Here is a 26,041-nt window from a genome sequence, read left to right on the forward strand (position 1 = left end):
ATATCAAGAGAAAATAGTGTTAGGGTATACCTTTCATCTTTTGTCCTATTCCTAGGTATGGTTTATAAAGTGTTGAAACTATCCAATACAAATGTTATAATGCTTGTTAAGTCTTCAAGGATCACATAGCTCTAGTACATTATTAAGAAACTAATGTTTTAAGACCCTTATATTTATAGAAGCTTTCCATAAAATGTAAATACTTATTTTTTATATGATTTTTTAAATGAAATGAAATTACAGATAAGCCATAAATAGTAATATTTGGATTACATTTATTTATATTTGTTGACATGCAATTTTATGATTTAATTACTTTGGTACCAACAAGTTGCCATCTGATAATGGGAAAAGAAAATCACTCTGGGCAATTATCATATGTGTATAATTATAATCACCCAGCTTAGAAAAGTCTTTTCAAAATTTCAGAATCTATCTTGTGTAGGTGGTATGAAATTGTCACGCACATATTGAAGAAACATAAGCTAAGCATTCACATAAACAGTATGTTGCCCTTTTCAGTATTGTTCTTTAAAATACATCTGTGACTTTCAGAGTTGTTCAATTCATAATCATTAATTCAATTAATAAAAATGAAATAATTAAAAAGCCCTCAATTAAAATAATTTACTACTTTTAAGCTATTTTATGACTTAATTACTATGTTTCTGAATTTTAAATTTTAACTGCAAAATTTATATCAAACACTAAGGACTTGATAGAATAAAAGCTTCAAGCAGAATGAGTATTCAAACTATATTAAAAATTTAATTATCCCCACTGGCCAGAGAAACTGGGATACAAAATAAAGGCAAATGTAACAGAAAGGAGCATAGAACGCTAGATTTAAGAAGTTTAGGGTTCATTGTCAACATTCAAATATAAGAGAAAGACTTTCTGAAATAGTGTTACATATGTTTTCAGATTAGCCCACAAATAAGTTCTCAATGGGGACATTTGTATCCATAATTATCTAAACATTATAGTTCAAGTCCATCTGTAAATTTTCCCTGGAATATTTGGCATTTTGGGAAAGAAGGCATATCAGCAATTGGTGATGCTCTCTCCCGGTGGGATGCCAGGCTAGGTCTGGATTTCATGTCACTATAAGAGGGTTAGTACTAGGAACAGATATTCTTTCAGGCATCCTGTAATATTCCATGATCTGTCTATATTTTCCTAATTTCTCTGAATGTACTTTCTTTTGAACTATTACACGTTCTTTCTTTTAAAGAATACCACTTTGAAATCTACTGGAAATGTGACTTCCAAACTATGTTAGTAAAAATGTTAGTGTGTTGCAAATGTACCACTTTTCATGCAGTTATGTTAGTCTTCACATAAATCATGTAATCTAAAACATGTATCATTTGTTTTAAAATTTTCAAACAGTTGTTTAAATTTTGAAAAGCATCATAAAACATGAGTGAAGCAAAAGGAAAGGAATTATTATTTATGCCTTATATCAAACTGTTCTAATTCTTTTTTCTTAACCGTGCCATCTGGTCTTTTTTCTGTGATACCCATGTACAAAATACTTTTTTACAATGATACCTTAAGAACCTTGTATATTTACACGTAATATAAGTATTTTTTTAAAAATTTAGATATATGAGGTATGACAATTCAGTTAGCAAACTTGCCACTGTGCTTACATTGGCAGCATTGTACAAACAGCTCGGGAAGGTTTCATAACCTTGGTATATCAATATCTCACAGTTGTGTTCGTGTCGATGTGTGGCGGTGTCTTGCTGAGTGGCGTTCATTATTGTTGTGTGCTTTAGTGTGCCGTCGCTAGAATGTCTGAGCTTGAATTAGAGCAATGAACAAACATTCAATTTCAGGGACATGTGAGTCCAAGTTTATGGGGATAATGCCATGAAGAAAACAGCAGTGTACAAATGGATGAAACGTTTTTCTGAGGGGAGAGAATGTGTCACTAATGAAGAGAGGTCAGGGAGGCCAGAAATGAGCAGAACTGATGAAAACATTGCAAAAATTCATTGAATTGTGCATCAAAATCATCGGCTGACTGTGAGAAGCATAGCAGACCAAGTAAACATCAGTAGAGAAACAGTTAGGAAAATCTTAACTGAAAATCTTATCATGAGAAAGGTGTGTGCAAAAATGGTCCCGAAGGAGCTCACCGATGAACAACAAAGCAAAGGAGAGTCGCAGTTTGCCAAGACCTATTGGAGAGGCGATGTTTTGACGCTGTGTTATCACTGATGATGAAACATGGATGTACCATATAACCCTGAAACAAAGTGTCAAAGTGCACAATGGAGTCACCAATTCTCCACAATCAAAAAAGTCCTGTCAGTTCAAATCAAGAGTCAAAACAATGTTGCTAACATTTTTTGATATCAGGGGAATTATTCATTATGAATTTGTATCAACTGGACAAACAGTTAGCCATGTTTACTATTTGGAAGTTCTGAAAACGCTGTGTGAAAAAGTTAGATGACATGAACTTTTCGCCAACAATTCATGGCTCTTGCATCATGACAATGCACCAGCCCATATGACACTGTCTGTGAGGGAGTGTTTAGCCAGTAAACAAATAACTATTGGAACACCCTCCCTACTCACCTGATCTGGCCCCCAATGACTTCTTTCTTTGCCTGAAGATAAAGGAAATATTGAAAGGAAGACATTTGGATGCTATTCAGGACATCAAGGGGTAATACTACGACAGCTCTGATGGCTATTCCAGGAAAAGAGTTCCAAAATTGCTTTGAAGGGTAGACTAGGCACTGGCATCGGTGCATAGCTTCCCAAGGGGAGTACTTTGAAGGTGACTGTAGTGCTATTCAGCAATGAGGTCTGTAGCACTTTTTGTAGGATGAGTTTGTGAACTAAATTGTCAGTCCGTGTATATTTTGATGAGACTATGGTAGTGTTTACCACCAGATAAATATTTATATATACACTTGTACCTGAGAATCATATAGTTGATATTACACAGTGGAGCTACATAGGGATGAGCTAGATTTGAGATGGGTTGGATTGAAGAGTATTATGTTTAGCGTAATTTAAATGCATTTAATACACAAGAAACTTTTGTTTATTAGTTAAAAAAAAGATTCTTGGATCTCCTTTAACCTAACCTTGAATATATATTTAAAGAGGTAAAATGTTGATTTTCTTTTATATGAAAGCATTAAAATAAACCTCTCCCTATGATGCCCTCTTTTTGTTCTTCAGGCAAGAGTGTGCTCTATTGAGATATAGTAGAGATAAAATCCTCCATCTGCCACTCCTGAAAATAAACTGCTTAATTTTTTTTTTTTTTTTTAACTCTTGATAAATGTTCTTTATTCAGGTCAGAGAAATTGACTAACATATTAGTTGATAACATAAGGAAAGGAAATTTATATACTTAGTCAAAAATTCCTTACAATTATTTTCATTTGAAATTTTCCATTGAGCCTCAGAGAATTTGAGCTTTATTTTACTTATTATTTAAGTAGAGAAATCAAATCTCCAAGGACGCATCTCTTATTTAATGATATTATAGTTTGGGTTTTGTTTGGGGGGAAGTGTGGGATGGTGATGGAAAGGTGCTAGGGGTGGGAGAGGGAGACGAGCTCTGATTCAATATCCTCAGGTAATATGATATAAATAATTGGAAAATGGAGATATCATTTCAGTTGGTTAATTGTAATAAACCTATTATCTTGTTAGAGAATTAAGGTAGAATCAACTTGTTGGGAAACAGATAAAAGGTTCATGAAAGCATTTAAAATTCAATCATTAGATTTCATTGCACCCATCTGCTCCCAGGAAATATAATTGGAAATTTGATTCATTGACCTTTCGCTGCCATTTTGGACCACATTTTCAAAATCTATGTTTTCAAGTCGGACATTTGAACCTAATTTGATAAGAGTCATATTCAGTATACTTTTAGCCCAATTACCTTTTGAATGAAATTTGCAAAAATAAAATCAAGCTTAACGGGCCAATGTATATTTGACAAAGAGTCAGTGTAGTTATTTAATCCTGGATCTGGTTAAAGTAACTAATGTTCAACTTCATTAAGGTTTCGATTAACTAGAAGTCTGCTGAACTTTTTACTGTTATTTTATGCATGAACTCCTGCCTCTTATTAATTATTTTCTGGGTTCATATTATACTACATTTATACTTAAAACATCTAGTTACACTAAAGTGGCATATCATGACATGAGAAAAAAGAAGCAATGTTTAACATTTCAGCTGAATTTCAAAAATGTTGACATGTCCTAAATTTCAAAAATGTTGGCACCTTATAACCCTTTTGCCAACCTAAGTATGATACCACAGAACCTTCCTAAAATATTTCTTCTGTCTATCTTTGCTCAGAAGGGTGATGTATGGTAGAATTATATACCTAACACAAGTACATTATGTAAATTGATCATGATTTCTTGTCAGCATTTGTGTATTGCTCTGCTCACTGAAGTTCATGTAACTTGGAAAAGAATCATGATTAGACAGGTGTTTCTTTAGCCTATGAGATCAAATTTCTGAAATACTTATGTAGTGACGAGCCAGATGTACACAGCTTAACCTTATAATCCTATTTCACAGCTTTTCCAAATACTTGGAAACTTGTTAAGTATGAAGCTGATTACTTTGGCAGCATATCTCCATTAATAGGATTCAGAGCTCCCTTATTTACAAGCCAGTGCTGTTAATATAATCTGGTATATTAAATCAACGGGGAAATTGAAAAAGTAGAATCCGTCTATGGGCTAATTGACAGGGAAGTTTATTTCTGAAGCTTCTGAATGTGTTTTTTATTGACATGATAATATCAGAACACACACAGCACAGGTGAATAACGTAAATGTTTTGGATACTAAACTACTACTATTTTGGTATGAAGTACTTTTTTCTCAGATTTCTCATAACTTCTATCATCATCTTAATATAAGCTACATATGACCATGCATCTGCCCTTTACAAAACTTCTTTCAGCAGCATGTCAGTGCAAGGCTTATGGCCATTTGACATGGGAAATTATTTTAAATGCACCCACCTTTTTTTTTAATGAATAGAGGCTATACAGAATAATGTAATAATGTGTCATGATTTTCATTATGCTTATTTATTGGTTCTGCAATCATAGACGGAGAGCTTATTGTTGTGCTTTCAGCTTGAGATATTTATTGCTGCGCTGCTAGGTGCACCGTTACACATTTGTGATGTTCCGTCGTCTCAAGAAAAAGGGTATCAGGATCCTTAAATCAAATGAGACCTAGCGAAGTTTTATACTTTGTCTTTTTTGTATTAAGTGTGTAGCTTTTATAAACTACCTGACGCTATTTGAATAAACTGATGCTTCTTCAAGAGAGGAAAACCTATTTTCCAACTATGTATGGCAGTCTGATTCCCTGTTTTGAAAAGAAGGAAGGAGAAAGCAGGCTGTCAGGGAAGAGAACAATTCTGCTTTTTTATTTCTTCTGGGGGAAAATAATGTACTTTGTGTTTTATGTTTATACAAAAATGTGTCTAATGCTATAATAATGGGACAAGTATTTTAAAAGTATATGTAGAATTAGGTAATCTATAAAGTAGAGTTCTTCAAGGGCAATTGAAATGTAGATATGATATTTTTAAACCCTTGATTTTTTTGTTTCATGACAGATATTCCAAAGATGAAGTTATTCCACTGAGATTGTGCCTCTACCCCTGTGTAGTTGAGATTCAGGCACTGCTAGTCTAGTGCCTTTTGGGTTGCATTGGAATTTGTAGTCAGCCTCCAGGGAAGAATTGGCTACATTTTACTGCTGGGCCAGTACTCTTTTCCTGTTTGATTTTTAGCAAGTCAATAGTTTCCCTAGAAGAAGAGACTTTACTCTTGGGAAAAACAACTACTAAAAAACCTGGATAATGCAAAAAAACCTGTTTCTGCATTAAAGTTATTTCAAGTTTGTTTCCAATATACAGGTCTTTGAGTTTCTTTCTTTTTGATTTTTTTTTTAAATAAATGTCTATATTTTTTCCCCCTAATTTAAAGAGGAATTCTTATTCCTTGCAAAAAATTCTACTAAAATACCATACCTAAACAGTGCCTGGTATGTACTGAGAGCTCATTACATACTTGTGGACTGAAAATAGAGAAAGTTTCATTTACAAGGTTATATTTGCTTATAATTTAGCAGTCAGGGAGTTAGCTATTGCTAACCTTTTGTTGTTCAAATCTGCCATCCTGTCTCAAATAACAAAATCCAAAGAATTCAGACCAAAAGTGGTTTAAGGCTATTTTAAATCTTTCTTTATTTCAATTAGTGGTAACATTAACATTTTTTTTACTGGAGAAATATTAATATGTTTAATTTTGAGGTGTTTTACCTGTCCCTGCTGGGATGGGTGATACATGACATACACAACAAAATGTCATTCTTATGTATGAAAGAGTTAAGGATTAAAAAAACAACTTTGGGTGCCAAGGTTTTGAATACAGGATTTGAATCCGTATATCTTCCCATCCCCTTATGTGTATATATACTAAACATAATATATTAAGTTGTTTTTTACTTAAAATTACATAAATATATCACAGACATCTTTCCCTATCAATGATGTAGTTTTATACTATCTTAATGGTGGAATTCTGGGTGAGTTAATAGCTATATTATGATTCTTTTAATTAGTTACTTTCTGATTGACAGCTTCTATACTGAGAATCTATTCCCAAGGTTCTTGGTTTTAAAAAATTAGTTTTTCAGTCCAGATCTTTTTATTTCTGTTGTTTTTTAAAATCATGTGTAATATTTGCCACTCAAGGGTGTAATAAAAATTAAGATGAAATATGATTATGCATATAAAGAATATGATGAATACTAAATATTGAAAAAATATTAATGTATATCATTATTGTTGTTCACAGAAAATTACATAAAACATTCTGGAGCAGTTAAACTTTAGGGTACAGATATGCAGATATGCTCTCATATTCTCTATAATAACAATATTTTAGTTGACCTAAATGTTAACAATTTTATAAGAGTACAATTCTATCCCAGAGTATGTATGATCATAAAAAATTAATTTTACTGGAATGCTAATTTATTTTATTGCAAATTTTCATTTTGACCTGTCTAAACCAGGACTGGTCACTTTTGTTTTAATGTTAAATAGACATTTAAAAATGTGACCAATTTTTGATAGGCTGTCTTGCAAAAATTGGCTTCCAGATATCTTAAACTTTTTAAACTACCAGTGTAAATGCTGAAGTGGAAAGATATTATTAAGTCTCCCTTAAGAACGATGCTTTTTAGGCAAGGAGACTGTGTAGAAGAAATGCTGAAACCAGGTAGAAACTGAAGAGAAATTCCCACAAAAGAACTATTGTAGGACAATGAATACTAGAACGTTAGAGACGTATGATTGTGTTTGATTGCATTTACACTTCTTTTCATGTGAGAAAATTGCAGCACAGAAATGTTACCCAAGTATATACAGCTAGCTAGGAATAGTAAACTAATTGTATCTGACTCAGAATATAGGGTTTTTGCTTCTACACCAGTTGGGATATCTTGTTTGACATACGTTTCTATTGTGGCATCTGTGGAGTATGAGAATATCTTATAGCATGAATAATTGCTGCTTTGAAGTACTGCAATGTAGTTCCTACTCTGAAGGTCTGTTTGGAAGATAATTCTTTAAGGCCTCCACATATTAAGCGTCAAGAACACTGCTGGGAACTATGTACAACACATTGCATCGTTGTCTTCCAGTTGGGAAACCAGCAGTAGTTTTCAGAGTTTCTATGGCTTTGTTCTGTATAGTGAAAAAATTTCCAAATTTTGGAGACTCCAGAAGCAGGCAAGGATTATCAGATTTGATCGTAGAACTGGATTTGATACTTTTATTCTGATCAACATTGTCCAATAGACCTCATTGCTTTTGTTTTTGTTTAACCTAATTCAGACCCAAACAGTTCTAGGAACAAAGCCATTCAAGGGGGTGTCACGTAATATTAGAACTCTTTGGGGAGCATTGATTAACGAGCATTATTAGAATGAAAATAATAAATCTGTAAAATACATCATACAATGATAAATAGAATAGAATAGAATAGAATAGAATAGAATAGAATAGAATAGAATAGAATAGAAAGCAAAGCACAATACACACAAAAGCAAGATGAATCATATAGTACTTACAGGTTTTTTTATTTGAAAGAGTGCAAAATTTTGAGTCAAAAGAAACTTGTTTATGAAGCTTACTCATATTGTCACCTCCAGCTTGCCTTTCATGAATTCCACAGGCCTCAGTTTTTCCATCTATAAAATAGAAATAATTATGATGGCCCTGGCTGCTGATGTTGAAAGGAAATAATATATTTAGAAGGGTTGAAAAACAGTGACAAGGTCACCCTGTAAAATACGAAGGAAACTTAGGAGACAAAAGACCAAGAAGAACTAAAGAGTTATTTTCTCTGGGAAAGAACAGGTTACTTACTTTTATTCTAAGTACACTCTAGAGGAGTTTGTAATGCACTTCAGGAAGCTTCATGTATCTAAATTCATTTTGTTTTCAGGTGTTCCCATGATGATACTGTTTCCACAGTTTTAAGTTGTTTGGAATTGAATATAAACATGCTACAGATCACCTAACACTGAAATCCACTTTAAAAAAATATGCACAGTTTTTCAATCAGATATTTTTAAAATACATACTCTGTGAAGGAAGTCTGTGTCCTACAGAAGATGAAAATGACTCATGTTATTTTCTAAATGATGACCTAATTAAGCATAGTGCATATATTCAAATGCTTCATTCGTATTTTATCTACAGGAGTGATTAAAGTAAAATTTTTAATTATACGGTTAAGAACCCAGACTTAGTCTTTCTAAACCAGGAGCTTGCACTTTTTCTAGTAAGGGCCAGATAGCAAATATATTCGAATTTGTGGGCCAGACGGTCTCTGTTATAACTACTCAACTCTGCCACTGAAGCATGAAAGCAGCATATAAATGAAAGCACATGGCTGAGTGCCAATAAAACTTTATTTTCAAAAACAGGTGGTGGTCCATGGGCCAGAGTTCTCCATCCACTTTTGTAAGGCTTACTAAATGTTAATAATTTCTTAATTTTTTCTCGATTTGTGCGTTTGCAAAAAAAAAAAAAAAAAAAAAGAACAACATGTAGATTTATACACAGTTTCTAATAAAATCAAAATGATTGTTATGTAAAAACTTGAAATGGAAGAATACAGGCCGATTGTCTCATGAAGTGATTGTCTAGATGAGACTGCTTCTTTCTCCAGAAGAGAAAAATTCTTATAATTAAAGTCTTTAAGCAAAGAAAGAGATTGGGATGCTTGAGTTAGGTATTAAGTGACAGTCTGATAATCTGTAGAGAGATATTTCATTTCACTTTGTGCTAATGTTTAATTGAAAATATGTTAACATTAGTGAAGACACTTAGCTTTATTTTAATTTCAGGTGTGAATGCCAACCTGAAATAGACTATGTCCATTGAATCATACATTTTAAATGTGCGATGATAAGTATTCTAGTAATCTCATACTCACAAATTTGATTAATAATTAATATTCTTCTGAAATTTAAGAATACCTTTTCCTTTGTACTAGTCATTTCTGAGGATGAGTCTTCCAAACTCCTTGCATATTATCTCCTAAGTTTTCATAATTGTGCTCTCAAATTACTTTTGTTTTCAATCCAGAAATTCATATCCAATGGATAAATCATTTTGGAAATTTAAACATTGCAAAATTTTTGCTGTCTTCAAAAGGGTTAGTAAATTATCTTTGAAACCCATGCAATAGTTTGGGGACTTTAAAATTCCCCCAAATTATTTACTAATTGTTGTAAAATATATGGGTTAGCTGGTTTTTGAATTGTTGTTATAATTATAAAGAGTTAAAAATTCTCTATGCCTATCAAGAGTTAGAGGAAGAAAAACATTAGAAAGATGTTGCATCATTCAATTTCACCTTGAATTCCTTCTGTTTTTTTCTCCTCATAAAAATTGGAATGCACCTATTACACAGGGTGATATAAAGGCTGATGTAAAATCAGACAAGAAACTGATCTTATTGATCATTTTTTCACTCATTTGTAAAATGTAATCTATCATGCAAATAATTGGCCTTCTCTTCTGAATAACAATTTAGTATTTTGAGGAGCAAGACTGGTGAAGAGTGTTTACCAAATCATTGCATTCATAAAGTTTTTAATTTTAGTGTATTGTGGAAAATAAACAGATGAAATGGATAGCAGATGTACGGTTTGGTTCACCTTTGAAATTAGTTATTTGTGAATTTTACATAATGATTGATTAAATGTAATAGTTTAAATTTATTTTGCACTTTGAAAGGTAAGTGTTCAGAAGTGCCTATTTTGACAATTTATATGACTGTAATGATGGCAAGTAATCATACAATTAAGCCTACTGCATGCCTTAGAATATTTGATAATAAATGACCATTATTACCTTTTTATGTTGTTGGCCAAAAAATCTAGTTATTGGCATAATATATATGTATATATACGTGTGTGTGTGTGTGTGTGTGTGTGTGTGTATATACACACGTATATATACATATATATTTATATATATATCTCATCATATTAAAATAATTTAACATGAAAGTATAAAAAGGTAAAAGCATAGATGGTTTCAAAGACTTGTCTTATTATTAGAGTGATAATACTGTTTTTGCTCAGTGTGTAACAATTTTTTTAAAAAGTTTCAAGGCAAGTTACATTAATTTCTCATCAACTTATTTCTGAAAATATTGGAATGGATCATTATTTTTCTCTATTTCTCAGAGAGTCACTACAGCAAATGGCTGCTCTGACAGTCCCGGGCCAATGTGAACGTTCTACCATGAATTGGGCATATGATGGGCAGCTCTGTGACAGTCTGTTAGCTGTAGTTTGTCTGTTTAAAAAAAAAAGTGTGGACAGTAACACTTCTAGGGAAATTGAGAAGAATGAATAATAAATATTAATAATACTGTTTTGTAGATCCTAATGTAGGACAGCAGCTTCTAAATCTCCTGGCACAGAATGTACGCAGTGACATTATTTACATACATTTAGATTCAGTGCAGTATATTTTCAAAGCAGGTCTGTCTATATTAGCTAAATGAATTAGACTAAAAACTGGTTTGAGTCTAAATAGTTCAATTTGTACAAATTTTCTTTTGCTAATTACCAGATTTCTTAAAATTAATAAAATATTTTTTAAAATGTACTTGCAGAAGATTCGGCATTCATAGTGATAATAAGTAAAATAATGTATCACCAACAGGTCTCCCTCCATTTTCTATCTTTCTCTTGATATGTCAAGAATTCTAGAAGTTCAGACTTGTCATGAATATTATTGACTACATATCATCTTGGAGTTTTTAGTCTTGGAGGCACAATTGCAGAGAATCCATTTTTCATATTCCCTCCAGTGGAAAAATTCTTTAATATTCTTAATAAAGTTGGAAAAATAGCACAGCAGAAGGAGAGTCTCTTAAAACAGAATGTCTGACTGAGAGATGGCAAAAAAACAGAAAAGAACTTCAAATTCGTCCTTGTCACTGCCCCACTGGAAGAAAAAGAGAAGACTAGTTATTGGATAGTATTGAGATGGAGAAGCTGACCTCGCTGAAGAGAATGGATTAATCAGCAAGGTTGAAATCAGAAACCTGGAAGTAAGTTTGGATATTTATCCGATGACATCTACAACTGATGACATAATGCTCTGCCATTGCCAATGAGAAAGCTCTTCCAGTGGCACCTTGGTGACCTCTGGGCTCCAAGCTTCAGCAAATATGTAGAAAATGTGCAGTATTCCCTATTTTGTGTGCTTTTATAGATAACAAATAGGCCTTGTTTTACCTTATATTTCAATTCTTTCTTGTCAAATATGATTTTCTTCAAGATCCATAAATTGCATAATTAAATTCTGGCACAGAAATTATTATCAAAGTTAAGTTATCGGTGTCATTTATAAAATAGGTAACATTTGCAAGAGACTTTAATATACAGTCAGATTATTTTTCAAAGTCATGAAATTCATCCTAATAGAGCAGGAGACTTAACATTCTTGCTTAAAGATGTGGCCATTCTTGTCTTCCCATTTTAAATTTAAAGTAATGCTAGTTGTTGCTAAATGTGGTAAGAATTTCTCATGCTTTTATTATGCCTTTAGTAACAAAACACAAAGTCGACCACACTATATTTGTACAAAACGTATTATTTTGAAAATCAGTGATAAATACAGTTATTGCCATACCTCATGCACTTAAAAAATTCCAAAGCCATAGGTGCTGTCAGATAACTTTATAAGTGGTGGCTTAAAATGATTTTGCCTACTTCAGCAACGAAGGAAGAACCACACCATATATTCTATCGCAGGCAAAGCTAGCAGAAGCAACGTCGGTATGAAAAGGCTGAAAGTGAATTATTCACCTCTTAACACTCTCTCTTGTGTTTAGTCTGCTGCAAAAAGAATGCTTGTTATCAATGTGAAAAGCAGTGCCTTTGAATTAAGGGAAAAGTTCAACTTGTTTTGTTTTAATTTCAATCCAATGGCACCAATATACGCAATGGAACTTGTGTCCCTAAGTCAAAGGAATGTTCAAACTTCCACCCCCTATTCCTGGGCTAGGAAAACACTGATCATCTAAGTATAACGGAAGCTAAAATGATATGATTTAAAATCATAAATACATGTCCATCCCCAAATTAGTTTCTGAGAGGTAAGTTGCTCTCTTAACAATGACTATCAAGAGTCTAAGCCATACTTTCTTTTTTCTTCAGTAATTTCTATTCTAGATCAATACCTGTAGAATTAAAACTTTCTTCATATTTGCATTAACATTTTTGTGAGATACTTTTTGTATTTGACATACCTGTCTTACTATCTAGTATATTACAAATTTATAAACACAACGTTGAGACAAATAGTATATAACACTTATACAGATCAACATATAAAAATAAATTTAATAATATATTTTATTTTTGAGCAAATGTTTCTAGAACCTGATGCAAAATGTTGTATCTTTTCTTCCTGAATGTCTAATCTGCTGTCAATCCTATTCAGTGTTTTTAAAATTTTAAATATTATAGTTTTAATTTTTGGAAGTTACATTTGGGTCTTTTTTATATCTTTAATTTCTCTCCATTAGTCCCAAGATTAAAATGACACAAGGGAAGTACTTAGGGCTCAAAAAGTTTAAGGAGGCATTTATTCTCAGGATACAATCCTGGCCATATTTTTAATATTCCTAGTACATTTTTAAGACCCTTATTGGTTATTTCCATCATCTATTTCATTCCTGAGTCCATTTTTATCTGTTGATTTTCTCCTAGGTGGGGGTTAGATTTTTCTGGTTAATTGCATGCCTGTAATTCATGATTGTATTTTAGGTACTGTGAATTTTACAATGTCGAATGCTAGATTTTTAAGTATTGCTTACGATCTGAGCTAAGTGTTTGTTGTGGAATGAATTTACCCATTGGGCCTCTGTCTCAAAGGTGTCCTCTTTGGTGAAGAAACTGACATAAAAAAGCAAATGTATATCAAGAATGCCAGCAGTCCATAAACTACTAGCTCCTATGTTTTCACACCAATGATTCTGGAAGTGCCAGAGCTGTTTGGTTGGTCAAAATTGTTCTCTCCGTAGGGAATTTCCTGACTGTCCCCTGACTCTGTAAGATAATACTGGCAAATTAGCACCAGGGTATTGTGTATATATTTATCACATAGGATTACACTGATCACAGATTGAATTCTAGCAACATTTACCTAAACAGTATCTGTGATGGTGAAAATTAACCATAGAATCCAGTTTCCAGAAATGCTCACATTATTCTCTCCCTTTGGAGACTAGTATTCTGATTTTTTTTTCAGTCATTCATTAGAAACAATACTCAAACATGATGAGATCTTTATTTTGCTCATCCCACGGTTGTCTCATTTTCTAGAAATCCAAGTATTGCTTTAAAATTTACTAGACTTTTAACCAGTTATCATGATTTCATGATCATTACTGCATATAAGATTTTTTTAAAATGAAAAAGTTATAACAGGAATCGTATTATATAACTAAGAAAATTTCCTGTATTATTTCATATAAAACAGTTAAAGACCACACATGTTTAGATAGTATCCTAATTTCACCTCAAAGTTGTAAAATTGTTTGACAAAATTTTGCATACACTTTGATACATTTTAGATGCTAATCATTTCATGTTAAATATTGTTAGAGGCTTTAAAAAGATACGCTATTCTCTTTCAAATGCAGAATTTTACGAGGTATGAGCATTTTCTAAATTTAAAAACTCACCATTTCTAAGGATAGTTCCCAGTTCTTCATGATATAGCCATCTTTGTTTCTTACACTGAAAGGAAAAGCTACTTCTTTGCAATAAATGTAGTCTGAAATCTTTATTTAAAGTATTTGTTTTATGGCTGGGTAAACGGAAACTGCACACAAGAAAAGCATTCTTGAAACAAATGAAAATTGAGCTAAATAATTCATATTTAAGGTGCCTGTCTTATAGAGCTGTTGCCTGGATTTCCTAGTGTGGCTAAATTGATCTTTGTATCTTGCATCCATTTGTAGTCTGTCCAAATGAATATGGGATTTCTACATAGGTTTTAAAAGTTGGCTCAATATAATTTTAAAAGACAAAGTTCAGAAACACTCTACTGAGAATATTTAATAAAAGAACTCGTAATTTTTAAAGTTCTCTGTGAGACAGATGGATCCTTAGCATATGTGAAATGCGGATGATCTCCTTAGATATATTTTAGGAATTACCTTTTCTTAGCATTCAGTAGAATGAATCTTTCTTTGAATGTAGAGTTCTATGTATTTTTATTCACGTATAGTGCCATGAAACCTCCATGACAATCAAAATACTAAACAGTTCCATCACCCTGAAAAGTTGCCTTCTGCTATGTTTCTGTGGTCAACTTTAACCCCTGACAACCGCCAATCTGTTTTTTCTCATATTTTTTTTTCTTTTATGAGAAGTCTTATAAGTGGAATCATATAGTACACAATTTTTCGAGACTGGCTTTTTTCACTCTACATGATACTTCTGAGATTCATCCAAGTTGTCTCAATAGTTCACTTTTCTTCTTCTTCTTTTTTTTTTTAATTGCTAAATAGTTTTCTATTGTAAGTAGGTACCACGGTCTGCCTATCCACTTGTTAAAAGGTATCTGGGTTGATTTCAGTTTTGGCAAAGAGTGCTTCTGTAAATATTCATGTACAAATCTTTGCATGAGCATAGTTTTCATTTCTTTAAGGTAAATACCAAATTACTGGGTTAATTAGGGTCTTGGATCATGTGTTCGTTCTCACGTCCAAGAACTCTGCCTAACACCAGGTCACAAAGATTTTCTGCTAGGTTTTATAGTTTTATGCTTTACATTTGTATCTGAAGTTTTGAGTTTTGCTTTTCTTTTTGCTTTTTCAGAAAATGTGAAATATAACTTGAGGTTCATTTCTTTTGAATTATCTGTTGAATTGCTTTTGGCAACTTTGTCAAAAATCAATTGCTCATATTTATGTGGGCTACTTCTGGACAGTCTCTTCTATTCCATCGATCTAAGTGTCTTTTCCATCAATACTACACTGTCTTGATTAGTGTTGCTTCTATTATAGTAACTCTCAAAATAGGGTAGTGTAATACTTTCAACTTTATTCTTCTTTTTCACAATTATTTTGACTTATCATTCTGCTTTTCCATATCAATTTTTGAGTCCTTTTGTTTATATCTACAGGAAATTGTGCTGGAGATATGAATGGTGCTATATTACATGTGTAGATCATCTGAGGAGCTGTGACATCTTTACCCTGTTGAGTCTTAGCATCCATAAACATAATATATCTTCTCTATCCATGTAGACTTTTTTCCATTTGTTTCACCTGTGTTTGTAATGTTCAGCATACAGACTATGTAACTGTATATTTTTAAATACTTATTTGCTAAGTTTGATGATTAGGGAGTTATTATAAATGTGTTGCTTTTGAAATTTCGATCTCTAATAGTTTATTGCTAGAATACAGAAATTTAATTGATTATTATGGGAGACATTGAATGTATTCTCACATTATTTTCTTTCTAAATAGTATTACCTGTAAATACAATAAAATTATCTGAAAATTTTATCCTTCTTTTCCAACTTGCGTGTAATTTATTTTTCTTGCCTTATTAAACTTAGTAGGACTTTCAGGACAGTGATTAATAGAAGTGGTAAAAATCTTTCAACCTTTCACCAGTAAATATTACATTAGTTATATGTTTTTTTTTGTAGATACCTTTTATACAGTTGAAGAAGTTTCTTTCTATTACTGTTTTGCTGAGACTTTTATCATTAATAGGTGTTGAATTTGTCAAATGCTTGATATATTTTTAAAATTTCTATTTTTTACTATTTTAATAGTTAAAAATATCTATTTGACTCCTTTTATTAAATATCCATTTTTCACTTCAACTTCTGCAGGCATGTGTAAGTGGTCATATCAAATTAATCTACTTCCACAAATAAAGATCTTTCCCAGTTTTAGCCAACATAGTTCAGTTTTAGCAGGTGCTTTGTTTTGTTTTATTCTGAGACATTCATTTTTAAAATCATGATGTATTTTTCATTGGTCTAAAAGAATGAACAAGTTGTAGAAGATGACATATCTAGGAACAGTTTATTAACTACTATTGACAAAAATTCTGATTTTGTATATATGTACAATATACTATAATTTTCTGAGTACTGTAGAGAAGCATAAAGACAAATAATCATAGAAACCATTCATATCCATTTTGTGGGTTTGCTTGATAACTGATTTATTTCTTTGTGTTTTCTGTACAAAGGAAAGAATATCTAAATTTTTATTATCTTCATCACACAAAATAACAAGAAACAAAAAAACAAATCAATAGGAAGGCATACAATGAGTTTTATAAGTAATTGCAGCTCTTTTCTATTTTAAGCAAATAATCACTTAGAAAAAACCCACAAAACTTTTGTCTTTTTATTCCTGACTTTGAAGTAGATTAAAATGATATCTACAGTGTCGACTTCAGATCTTTTCTCTAACTACCCACCAACTCAGGCTACATACTTTTTTTCTTGTATGATAAAAAAATTAATGATAAATGTATTAAAAGCAATAGTTAAAACTCTCTATGTTCAGGTTGAGTTTGAGGGGGAAAACATTCCAGTGATCAATTTGTATGGAAGAGGATAGAGTTTTCAGGTGTTATAAATATTCATAATTAATTACTCTGCTGAGACCTAAAAAGCTGCAAGTAGCTGACCTCAAATTTTACTTTCTTCCTAGACGTAAAAGTTAAGATTTATAAACGCACTAGGTAGAACTCAATTTTTAGAGTACAGTGCTGGAAAATTATCTGCAAGCCCTTCTAAATTAAATGATGTGATACATACGGCTGTTTTTCTCTATTTTTCATTTTTCTATACAAACATTCTTATTTTATATTCCAATTATTTTAAATGAGTTTTCTGACACCCTTGGAGCCTAGATAATGAAAATGTTATTTTCTATATTAAAGCCAGGGTGGTTTTTACAGTGAATTAGTTATATGTTTGTTAAAGGCCAAATGGCTATTTCATTATGGTAATTATAAACACATGCACAATCTCTCACATCCCTACCTATTTTAATGGATGAATGCAGGCATTATTAGTAAACGTTTGATACTTTGCTTCTAATTAAGTTGCAAACTTTTAAAATTGTATTTGTGAAATTCTACAATAATCAGCCAATTTCTTTCTTTCTTTTTTTTCTTTTGCATTTTTTACTTCCCTCCACCTGCATTCCTTCTCCATATATTTTTGTTTCTCTCTTCTTCCTTCCTTTCTCTCTTTTTCCTTGCCTTTCTCACTGCTGTTATATTTCTTTTCTCTGTTTTCTCTTCAAAATTCCTTCTTTCCTCTCTCTTATTTTTCCATTTTCATCAAAATAGTATTTGGTAGCAATACCATTTCCCAGTTTCATCGAACACTGATACATACATACAAACATACATGCACACACATGCTTGCAAACACACATATAATTTAAAAACAGGTCTTCACTTATGAGAAAATGTATTTTATTTTTTAGTTTAAGTCTCTTATTTTATCAGAACTCCTTAGAACTTTAATAATAAGCAAACATTTTTAGATACCATCAGAACAGGGAAGAAAAGTTTCCCCAGTGTTTCTCCCTGTGCCAAACTGAAATGTCCACTTTCTATGACATTTCACCTAATTAAAGCCATTAAAATCAGAAGATTACTTATAAGAGCACTTGATTTTAGAGTTTCCACTTTCATTTTACTTTTTAGGCTCTCCTTACTACCCAGGATTCTATTTTTCTTAAGTGTTCTAAGATATTCATACTTAGCTTTTAACTGCCAGCAATAATGGGTTGGATACCTGTTTTTGACCAATTCAAAAGATGAACTTGATTTTATTAAATTAAAATGTGGAGTTTCTAAGTAATTAGAGGTTTAAAAATTGGCAAAACTCTTTTGCAAACATTTTTGCCTCTGGGATTGGATTCCACTATTATTTTTTAATGACAATCAAGTTATTCTTAAAGAAATTGATAGTTTGTCATTTTGAAAGCACATAAGGTGCTTCCCAGTATCTAAAAAGTAGTAAAACATGTTAAGGAAAAAATGTCTGCTACCAACTACTAATTAAAGCAGATTAGGAGTGAAAAATGAATCTACCCTGCTCACCTTGATCTTTGCATTTGTTTTGATAATGTCCATGTGAACAACAACAGAAGATTACAAATTAAGAAATTTGCAAGGGATTGTTTTTTTCTGTCCCTAAACTTATATCAGAGAGAAAAGCTGTTACTCTTAACATGTATTTTTTTTTTTTTTTCCCCAAGAATCGTTCAAAAAGCCAAATAATTTAAACTATGACGTGGGCAGAAAAAAGAGTACTGTTAGTTTAAATTAGCCTTATTTAAAGGAAAACACATATTGCACTACATTAAGCCTTACCTTGGGCCCTCTGCTTCCTGAATTGCACGCCCCTGTGTCACTGGTACTTGCATGCTGGATGATCTTGTAGGAACCCAGAGCTGCTTCAGACCACAATGGTGTGATATGAAGTGATGCAGAAAACAGAAGCAGCTTTGTCGTGGAGTCAGCTGCAAGAAGAAGTAACTTGTGTGAATGTACAGTATAGGGAGATCTATGAAAGATCTAGTCTCTTTCTCCCAAAAGACTCTGTTCCATGATACAAGGAGAATTCAGTTCGTTTTGGCAGACCTCCACGTCAGTTTGGAAGGAGTAAAAACAGCCATGAAAACAAGCCTGGTTTATCAGTGTCTTTTACTCTCAATGTTTTAAGTAATGTTTTACTTCTTATTTTTCCTTTACTTGGTTTTTGAGAACCAGGAAGCAGCACCCCTGCCATTGTCTTGCTTGCGTACAATCTCCACAGCAGGAATATAGATGAGAATGAATGATAAAGAGGAGTTCAACCATATGTGCCATGCTTGTCTTCGTTATTGGCAAAATTTGAAGGAGAGGCCCATCTCTCTTAATTGAGGAGTAGATGACTTTAAAATGATATTACATCAAGGAAAGCATAGAATCCCAGCAGATGATGTAATTATGTTTAAAAATGAGAATTATTAAATAATTCACACTTTTAATATGGAGAAATTAGGTCATTTTTCCACTCCTCCCACAAATATTCAATCTTAATATCTAAATAATGAAACAACACAGTGTTATCCATCGTGGTGCTCAGAGAGAATGCCAGTTATGACAGGCTCATTGTTTACTTTAACAGGTAATTTGTGGACCGGAATCATTTAATTGTTCTGAGTACATAATTACATGTCAGCAATTTCCAATTTAATTAAAATGTACAAATCTGAAGATTAAGGGAATTTTTGAATTATTAATCATTTTTCCACTAGGAAATCTTGTTGCTCTGCAGGAGATTTGTCCAGTGTACAACTATACGTATTTTTTTCCTTCTCTTTCACAGACAGACAATTTTCCCGCAGAGCCCAATTACATGGGCAGCAGGCAGCAGTTTGTTCAAAGGTAAGGCCTATTAAATAACTTTCTCAGCTTCCCCATTTGCATTCGTGTCCAAATTGCTTTGCAAGAGACTACACTTCAGATTCAAACTCGTAGCGACAACACTCTCTCTTCTTTTTCTTTATATGTATTTCAGTAGCTCCACGTTTAAGGACCCAGAAAGAGCCAGCCTGAGAGACAGTGGGCACGGGGACAGTGATCAGGCTGACAGTGACCAAGACACTAACAAAGGCTCCTGCTGTGACATGTCTGTTAGGGAGGCACTCAAGATGAAAACTACTTCAACTAAAAGCCAACCACTTGAACAAGGTGAGTGAAGCCTTCCAATGCTTACCACGTGCAAGTGTAAAGCTTAAGCAATTATTATACACCTATTTGTACTAGGGCTGCAGGTTATCACGGTGGCATGGACCATTCATAATGTACCAAAAGAGCCAGCAAATTCCAAGGAGGTTCCAGACAGAAAGCAATTGTTCAATACCTGAGTCACAACAGAAAAGCAAGGCCATGGCTATTAGTTTTGAATCTTCTTAACATGAGCACTTGATCAAAGTCACTAGATGTGTTCTTATCTTCGGGAATATTTCCTAACCTTTCCTAGTTTGCTTTTTATTAACGAGGAAAGTATGGCATATATTAGCTAGATATGCACATTTTAATATAGTAATGACAGATTAAAATTGTAAATTCAACACTTTGACGTGAAATGAAAACTTGATCAGAATTTTATAGCTCTTAGTGGTGTTGGTTTATTTTTAGTGTGAATTTTAGCTTTTAAGTAGTTTTTAAAAAGTCAAATAGCAGCTAAATCAGAGTTTTGGCTCCTTTTTGTTTTGATTTACCTAAGTTTTCATGGATATCAAATAAGTATGAATTTGTTTAACGATGTAGAGATAAAAAATAAATACTTCTTAATAAATACATGTATTTTTATGTAAGTCTATTTTCCATTTATTCATTTATATACCTTTTTTAAAATTTAATTTTGATATTTTCATTGTTTCAAACACAATGGAATATTGGCTAATGATTCATCCAAAGAGAATTAAACTACTTTTATGTGTAAGATTTAGAAACTATGAGTAGGTGATTTTTATGTTCAATTATAAAACATGAAAAGAGTTATTTTAAGAATTGGATTCTGGAATCACAGATGTACGTTATACTAATTAATGTAATGTTGGTTTTCAAAATATTAACAGTATTTAAATATATTTAATATTTCATTTCATTTTTCTAATGGAAACTATATTTATACTATGTGAACATAACTACTAAGTCATTTATTGATTCATAAAAAATAAATTTTTGTGAGTAGTGCAGTCTGTCCTATCATATATACTTTAGCAGATATAATGCATACTAATTTTTCTAATCATGTTGAAATTTTAATACAAACATACATACACAAATTTATATATTCAATACAAAAATAAATAAATAAATAAAAATATTTCTGCACTGAATATAATTATACTGGATTTATTTTAAGGTTGACTTCCCCCTAAGCCTTTTCTAAGTAATAGATGTCAGATAACTTTTTTCCTCACCTTTACCATAGCAACTTTCTGTGTAACAATGCAATATCGTTTTTCTTCAATTATTTTTAACAAAAACTTCTTAAATACTTATTCACAGTTCATGCAAAATTTAATGTTTACTTAAAGTGACTTAAATCGTCTTGATGGGTTGTGGTTGTGCAATATTATATAACGTATGAATTTTTCAGACATATTTTAAATGATGGGTTATTGAATCTTGAATGTAAATGTACAGCATAAGATGGACCCATTTATGTGTATAATAAAGTGATTAATGTAATTTATGCCTGCTAGTTTTAAAACTGCATAGAGTAAGTAGTTTGCATTTATTTTCATATCTTCATGAGAAGCTTTGTTAATCAAAAACAAACACAAGTCCACTGCTGCTCACATTAATGCTGTAATTCCTTTTCATCTACTGAGCAGTGTATTTGATGCGACTGAAAAGACCCCTACAGAAAAAGAAAGTGCTTTCATTTATTTTCAAAATACAACTTATACTGAAAAGGCGTTGTTTTTAAATTTTTTATGTTAAAAAGTAATATCTTAGAAAGGTGGCTATTATTCTTAAAAGAACATGTATGTGGCATATGTTTTAATTAATATTACATATAAAGTATTGCAAGTCAAAAGAATAAGAATGCCAATAGAAATATCTCCTCTAAACAAGTAGTTTCCACACATCCTTATTAATAAATAGCGGAAAGTTTTTATGACTCTGAAAGCCACACTTAGGTAATCTATGAATTACATAAGACAGGGACTGGCTTCTACTTTAAAACATGAATTTGAAGGATTAGCTAAAATAGTATTTCATTTATTAATTGGTTAGATTACTTAATGCACTTATTTAATAAATATCTATTAAATGCTTTAAGTATGTAAGGAATATTAGATTCTTTAGGAACACCAAAAATAAATTTGACTTGGAGCCTGCCTTCAAGAAACTGTATGTAAGGAGTAGAGATGGGAGATCTCTGTTTCTATTTCTCTATCTCTCCATCGCCATCTGTATCTCCATCTCTATCTTTATCATCTCTGTTTCTACCTCTATCTCCATCTCTCATTTCTCATCTCTCATTTACCGATATTCATTACCTATCTTCTTACCTATCTCTAGCTACCTCCCATATGTCTCTTTCTCTTCATTATCTATATCATCCTATCTATCTATCTATCTATCTATCTATCTATCTATCTATCTAATCTATTTACCTACCTACTTCTCTAGCTATTTTCTATGTATCTATGTTCATATCTATCTACTTATGTATCTAGATCCAGAGGAAGAGCTCGCATTTACTGAGTTCTTACTACTTACCATAAGCTGTGCTAGCTTCATTTTGACATTAGCTTATTTAACCTGCAAACTCTAACATAGTTATCATTTTTATCTTTCATATAAGAAAACTGATTGTTTATTAACATGTATAGCATGTTGGAGTTTAATCCTAGGTCAAGATATGGCCAAAACTTGTGTCTTTTCTATACATCTTTGTCTCCAGGTGGGAGAACCTGTTCAAATTGACATTCTGATTTATTGCTGTGACCTTACCACAAATAAACATTGAAGAGGAAGTTAAAACCTGAGTTCATGTGTATGAAACTCAGGGGGCAGGGAGGAGAACGTCAAAATAGCTCATCTGCTATTAATTGAATTATTCAGTACTTAAAACTTACTATTATATTTAGTTTTTATTGCATTTATAGATAGGTAAGTATTGTTATTCTCACGTTTAATAGATATTGAGAAACTTTCTCAATATTCTGCAGCGATAAGTAGTGAAATCTGCATTAGAAATAAAATGGCATGCCTTCAGAGCCTACTCTCTTTACCAATGCTTTATACTAGTCACATAATAAAGGATTCACTCAGAAATAATTTTAAAATGTTTGAAGAAGCAATCAGTCAGTGTCTTGGTCAATGTACTCTGTTAATTTATTTGAAAAGCATCATGAGAGACAACACCAAATTAATTCAGTGCACACCTAGAAAGAGTAATTTTATTTACAGGTGAAAGATGATGATAGCTGTATTCAAACAATTATCTCATGTCAGATTTCAAATATTAAACCCTAATCTTTAATACCTTTAAAAATGTCCTAAGAAACAAATGCAGATTTCCTCTTAAGAGAAAGAAACTAAGAGCTAGACAAAAAGAAACTTGTTTGTCAGTCTTTCTCTTATGAAAACTGTGTAGCTTTAACAGATTTCAGTTAAAAACTCAGTCACATATTATGTTTTACATTTTTTGAATTAGTTTAGTTGGCTTCTGTCCCTATTTAAATGATCTCAATTAAGAAAAATAATGTCCTATTTCTAACTTGAAATATTTCTTTAACTTAGAAATTAAAGTCAATTCCAAAAATAATCTTCCCAATTTCAATGGAAATTTTAATGCTATTAATGGTTTTCCTTTGCCAATGACAGGTCTTTTGAGATTTTATTAGTTCAAATGTTATTTTTTGTTTTTCTGTTGTGCAGCTAGATTTTGTCCATTCTGTTTCTGATACTTGTGCATGTTTGCTACCATCAGTTTCATCATCTCCAATATATAGTACAATTATGTTTTGGCCATTATTTTAGCAAAAATATTTGAAAGGATTCAGTAGTTAATTGAAGCTGTGGTGTTGCACTATAGCTGAAGATAGCTTTAAGAATTTTATGTTAATAAAACCTCTAATAGAAAGAGGTTATTTTAGGTGTTTTTTTTTTTCCAGTCTGATTTAAAAGAGAAAAAGAAAACTCTCAAAAATGTACTTTCTTTCTATTTGATTTCGTTTTTGTGTTCTTTTTTTAAAATTAGATTTTCTCCATATTCCCTTCACCAAATATTATTATAGGTAGGTAGGTAGATATATCATAGATAAAACAATACACATGTTTTGGAATTTGTGTGGATTGTAGGACATTACTTAGTTAGAAAGGCAAATATATATATATTAAGCATTGTTTATCAGAAAATGACACAGAAAATTGACCAACATACACTTGATCTTATTATGCTGATTTTACATTTTGGAATAAGAAAAAAAGCAATTTATATCAAGAACTAATAAAATAGATATAATGTTATTTCTGCAAAGAGTCACAGACAGTTTTATAAAGAATAAAACTTTCAAAAAAATTTAAGGTAACTTCTTTTGCTTCAGATATTGTTCAAACTTTGGCTTCTTTGGTGAAGTACTGTATGTTTTAATTTCTATCCACTAGAAGCCCTGTAAATTATTTTGATTGTTAGCAATAACCATTTCTTCTATTAAATGACTTAATAAGCTTTCCCTAAAATTCAGTAGTTTCTATTGATTCCCAAATAATAAATGTGCAGTTTTCCTAAATTCTGACTTGAGATTTCTCTGAGCTCCTTGTTTATACCAGGTGACAGTTTTTGATTTTCCAGGATAATCAGTCTTTTAATCTTTATAATTGACTGAAACAAAGTTCTTGAAACCTGGGTTTTGTGGAATAGCGTTATACATTGTGACTATTGATGACCCATGCCAGGGATTGCAGTGAAACCATTATCATCACAAATCGAACCCCTGTCGGTGGCAATCTCTTCCCAGGTGACTGGAATCCAAAACTACAGATCTTCAGGAATTCTCCATTCAAATGCTTTTTATTTCTCATTTTATTTAACTGCCTTATAATTCTTTTTCTTTTTTTTCTATTCAATTCGGTGCCTACCCTGTTCTCTGTCTACTGCTAGAAAACCTGATTTCTTAAATTAGATATTGCATTCAAAATATTTTACAATAGAGTTCTGATTAAAATCTAATAAAAATAAAATCAATAGGAAGTTGAGAATAATAGAAATTCCAAATAAGCTAGGTTTGCTCCAGTGAATTTCAGTTTTAAAACTAAATTACATTCTTAAGGGTTGCCTTTCATTTTTCCCAGAGAACAGTCTAGAAAACTATAAAAACTAAAGCTAATGGATTTTTTGTTGTTGCTCTCTTCTTTTTCTTGAAATTAGTCCTTGAATTTTTCTTGTGGCCTCCATATTCAAAACAGGATTAGGCTAGTTTAAATGACTGCAATATTTGTTATATGATTTCAGAGTTTGTCAAGGCTCTGAGCCCCGTTCCTTTAATTCCCCCTCCCTAATTCACTGCATAATGACTGCAGTTTCACCATATTTCTAATTATGTCTGGAAAGGAAATAGTGTCAACTTTCCACAATCTGTACTTTATCGTGAAATAGATGTTTTAAAAAGCAGCCATAGGAAAATGAGAGAATAGAAATTGAGGCTCTTGTCCCCTGGGCAGGAGTGAGGATAGAACCATACATACAGGATTGGGAAGAGGTTGTTAAGACAGAAGACTAGGCCTCTGAACACCAACTTGACCTACTTTGTACTTTTACATTCTCAAGCTTTTGCTCTATTTTCTATTCTGTCTTATGGTTGCTGCAGTTCTGATAAATAAAGCAGTGTCTTTCCCAG

General features: G+C 32.0%; 1 protein-coding gene across 5 annotated transcripts in view; it reads left to right on the forward strand.

The window, feature by feature from the left end:
- PCDH17 (protocadherin 17) overlaps positions 1 to 26,041 on the forward strand; it is a 93,687-nt gene that overhangs the window by 15,742 nt on the left and 51,904 nt on the right. For 4 of the 5 annotated variants that reach the window (XM_019712614.2, XM_019712615.2, XM_074329348.1 and 1 more), the window contains 2 exons: positions 19,999 to 20,057; positions 20,191 to 20,363. In XM_019712614.2, the coding sequence (XP_019568173.1) occupies positions 19,999 to 20,057; positions 20,191 to 20,363 (232 nt within the window). The remainder of the gene's footprint in view (positions 1 to 19,998; positions 20,058 to 20,190; positions 20,364 to 26,041) is intronic. The other variant, XM_019712616.2, reaches the window with a different exon arrangement.

Source organism: Rhinolophus sinicus, linkage group LG04, assembly GCF_036562045.2.
Source record: "Rhinolophus sinicus isolate RSC01 linkage group LG04, ASM3656204v1, whole genome shotgun sequence".
NCBI lineage: Eukaryota > Metazoa > Chordata > Mammalia > Chiroptera > Rhinolophidae > Rhinolophus > Rhinolophus sinicus.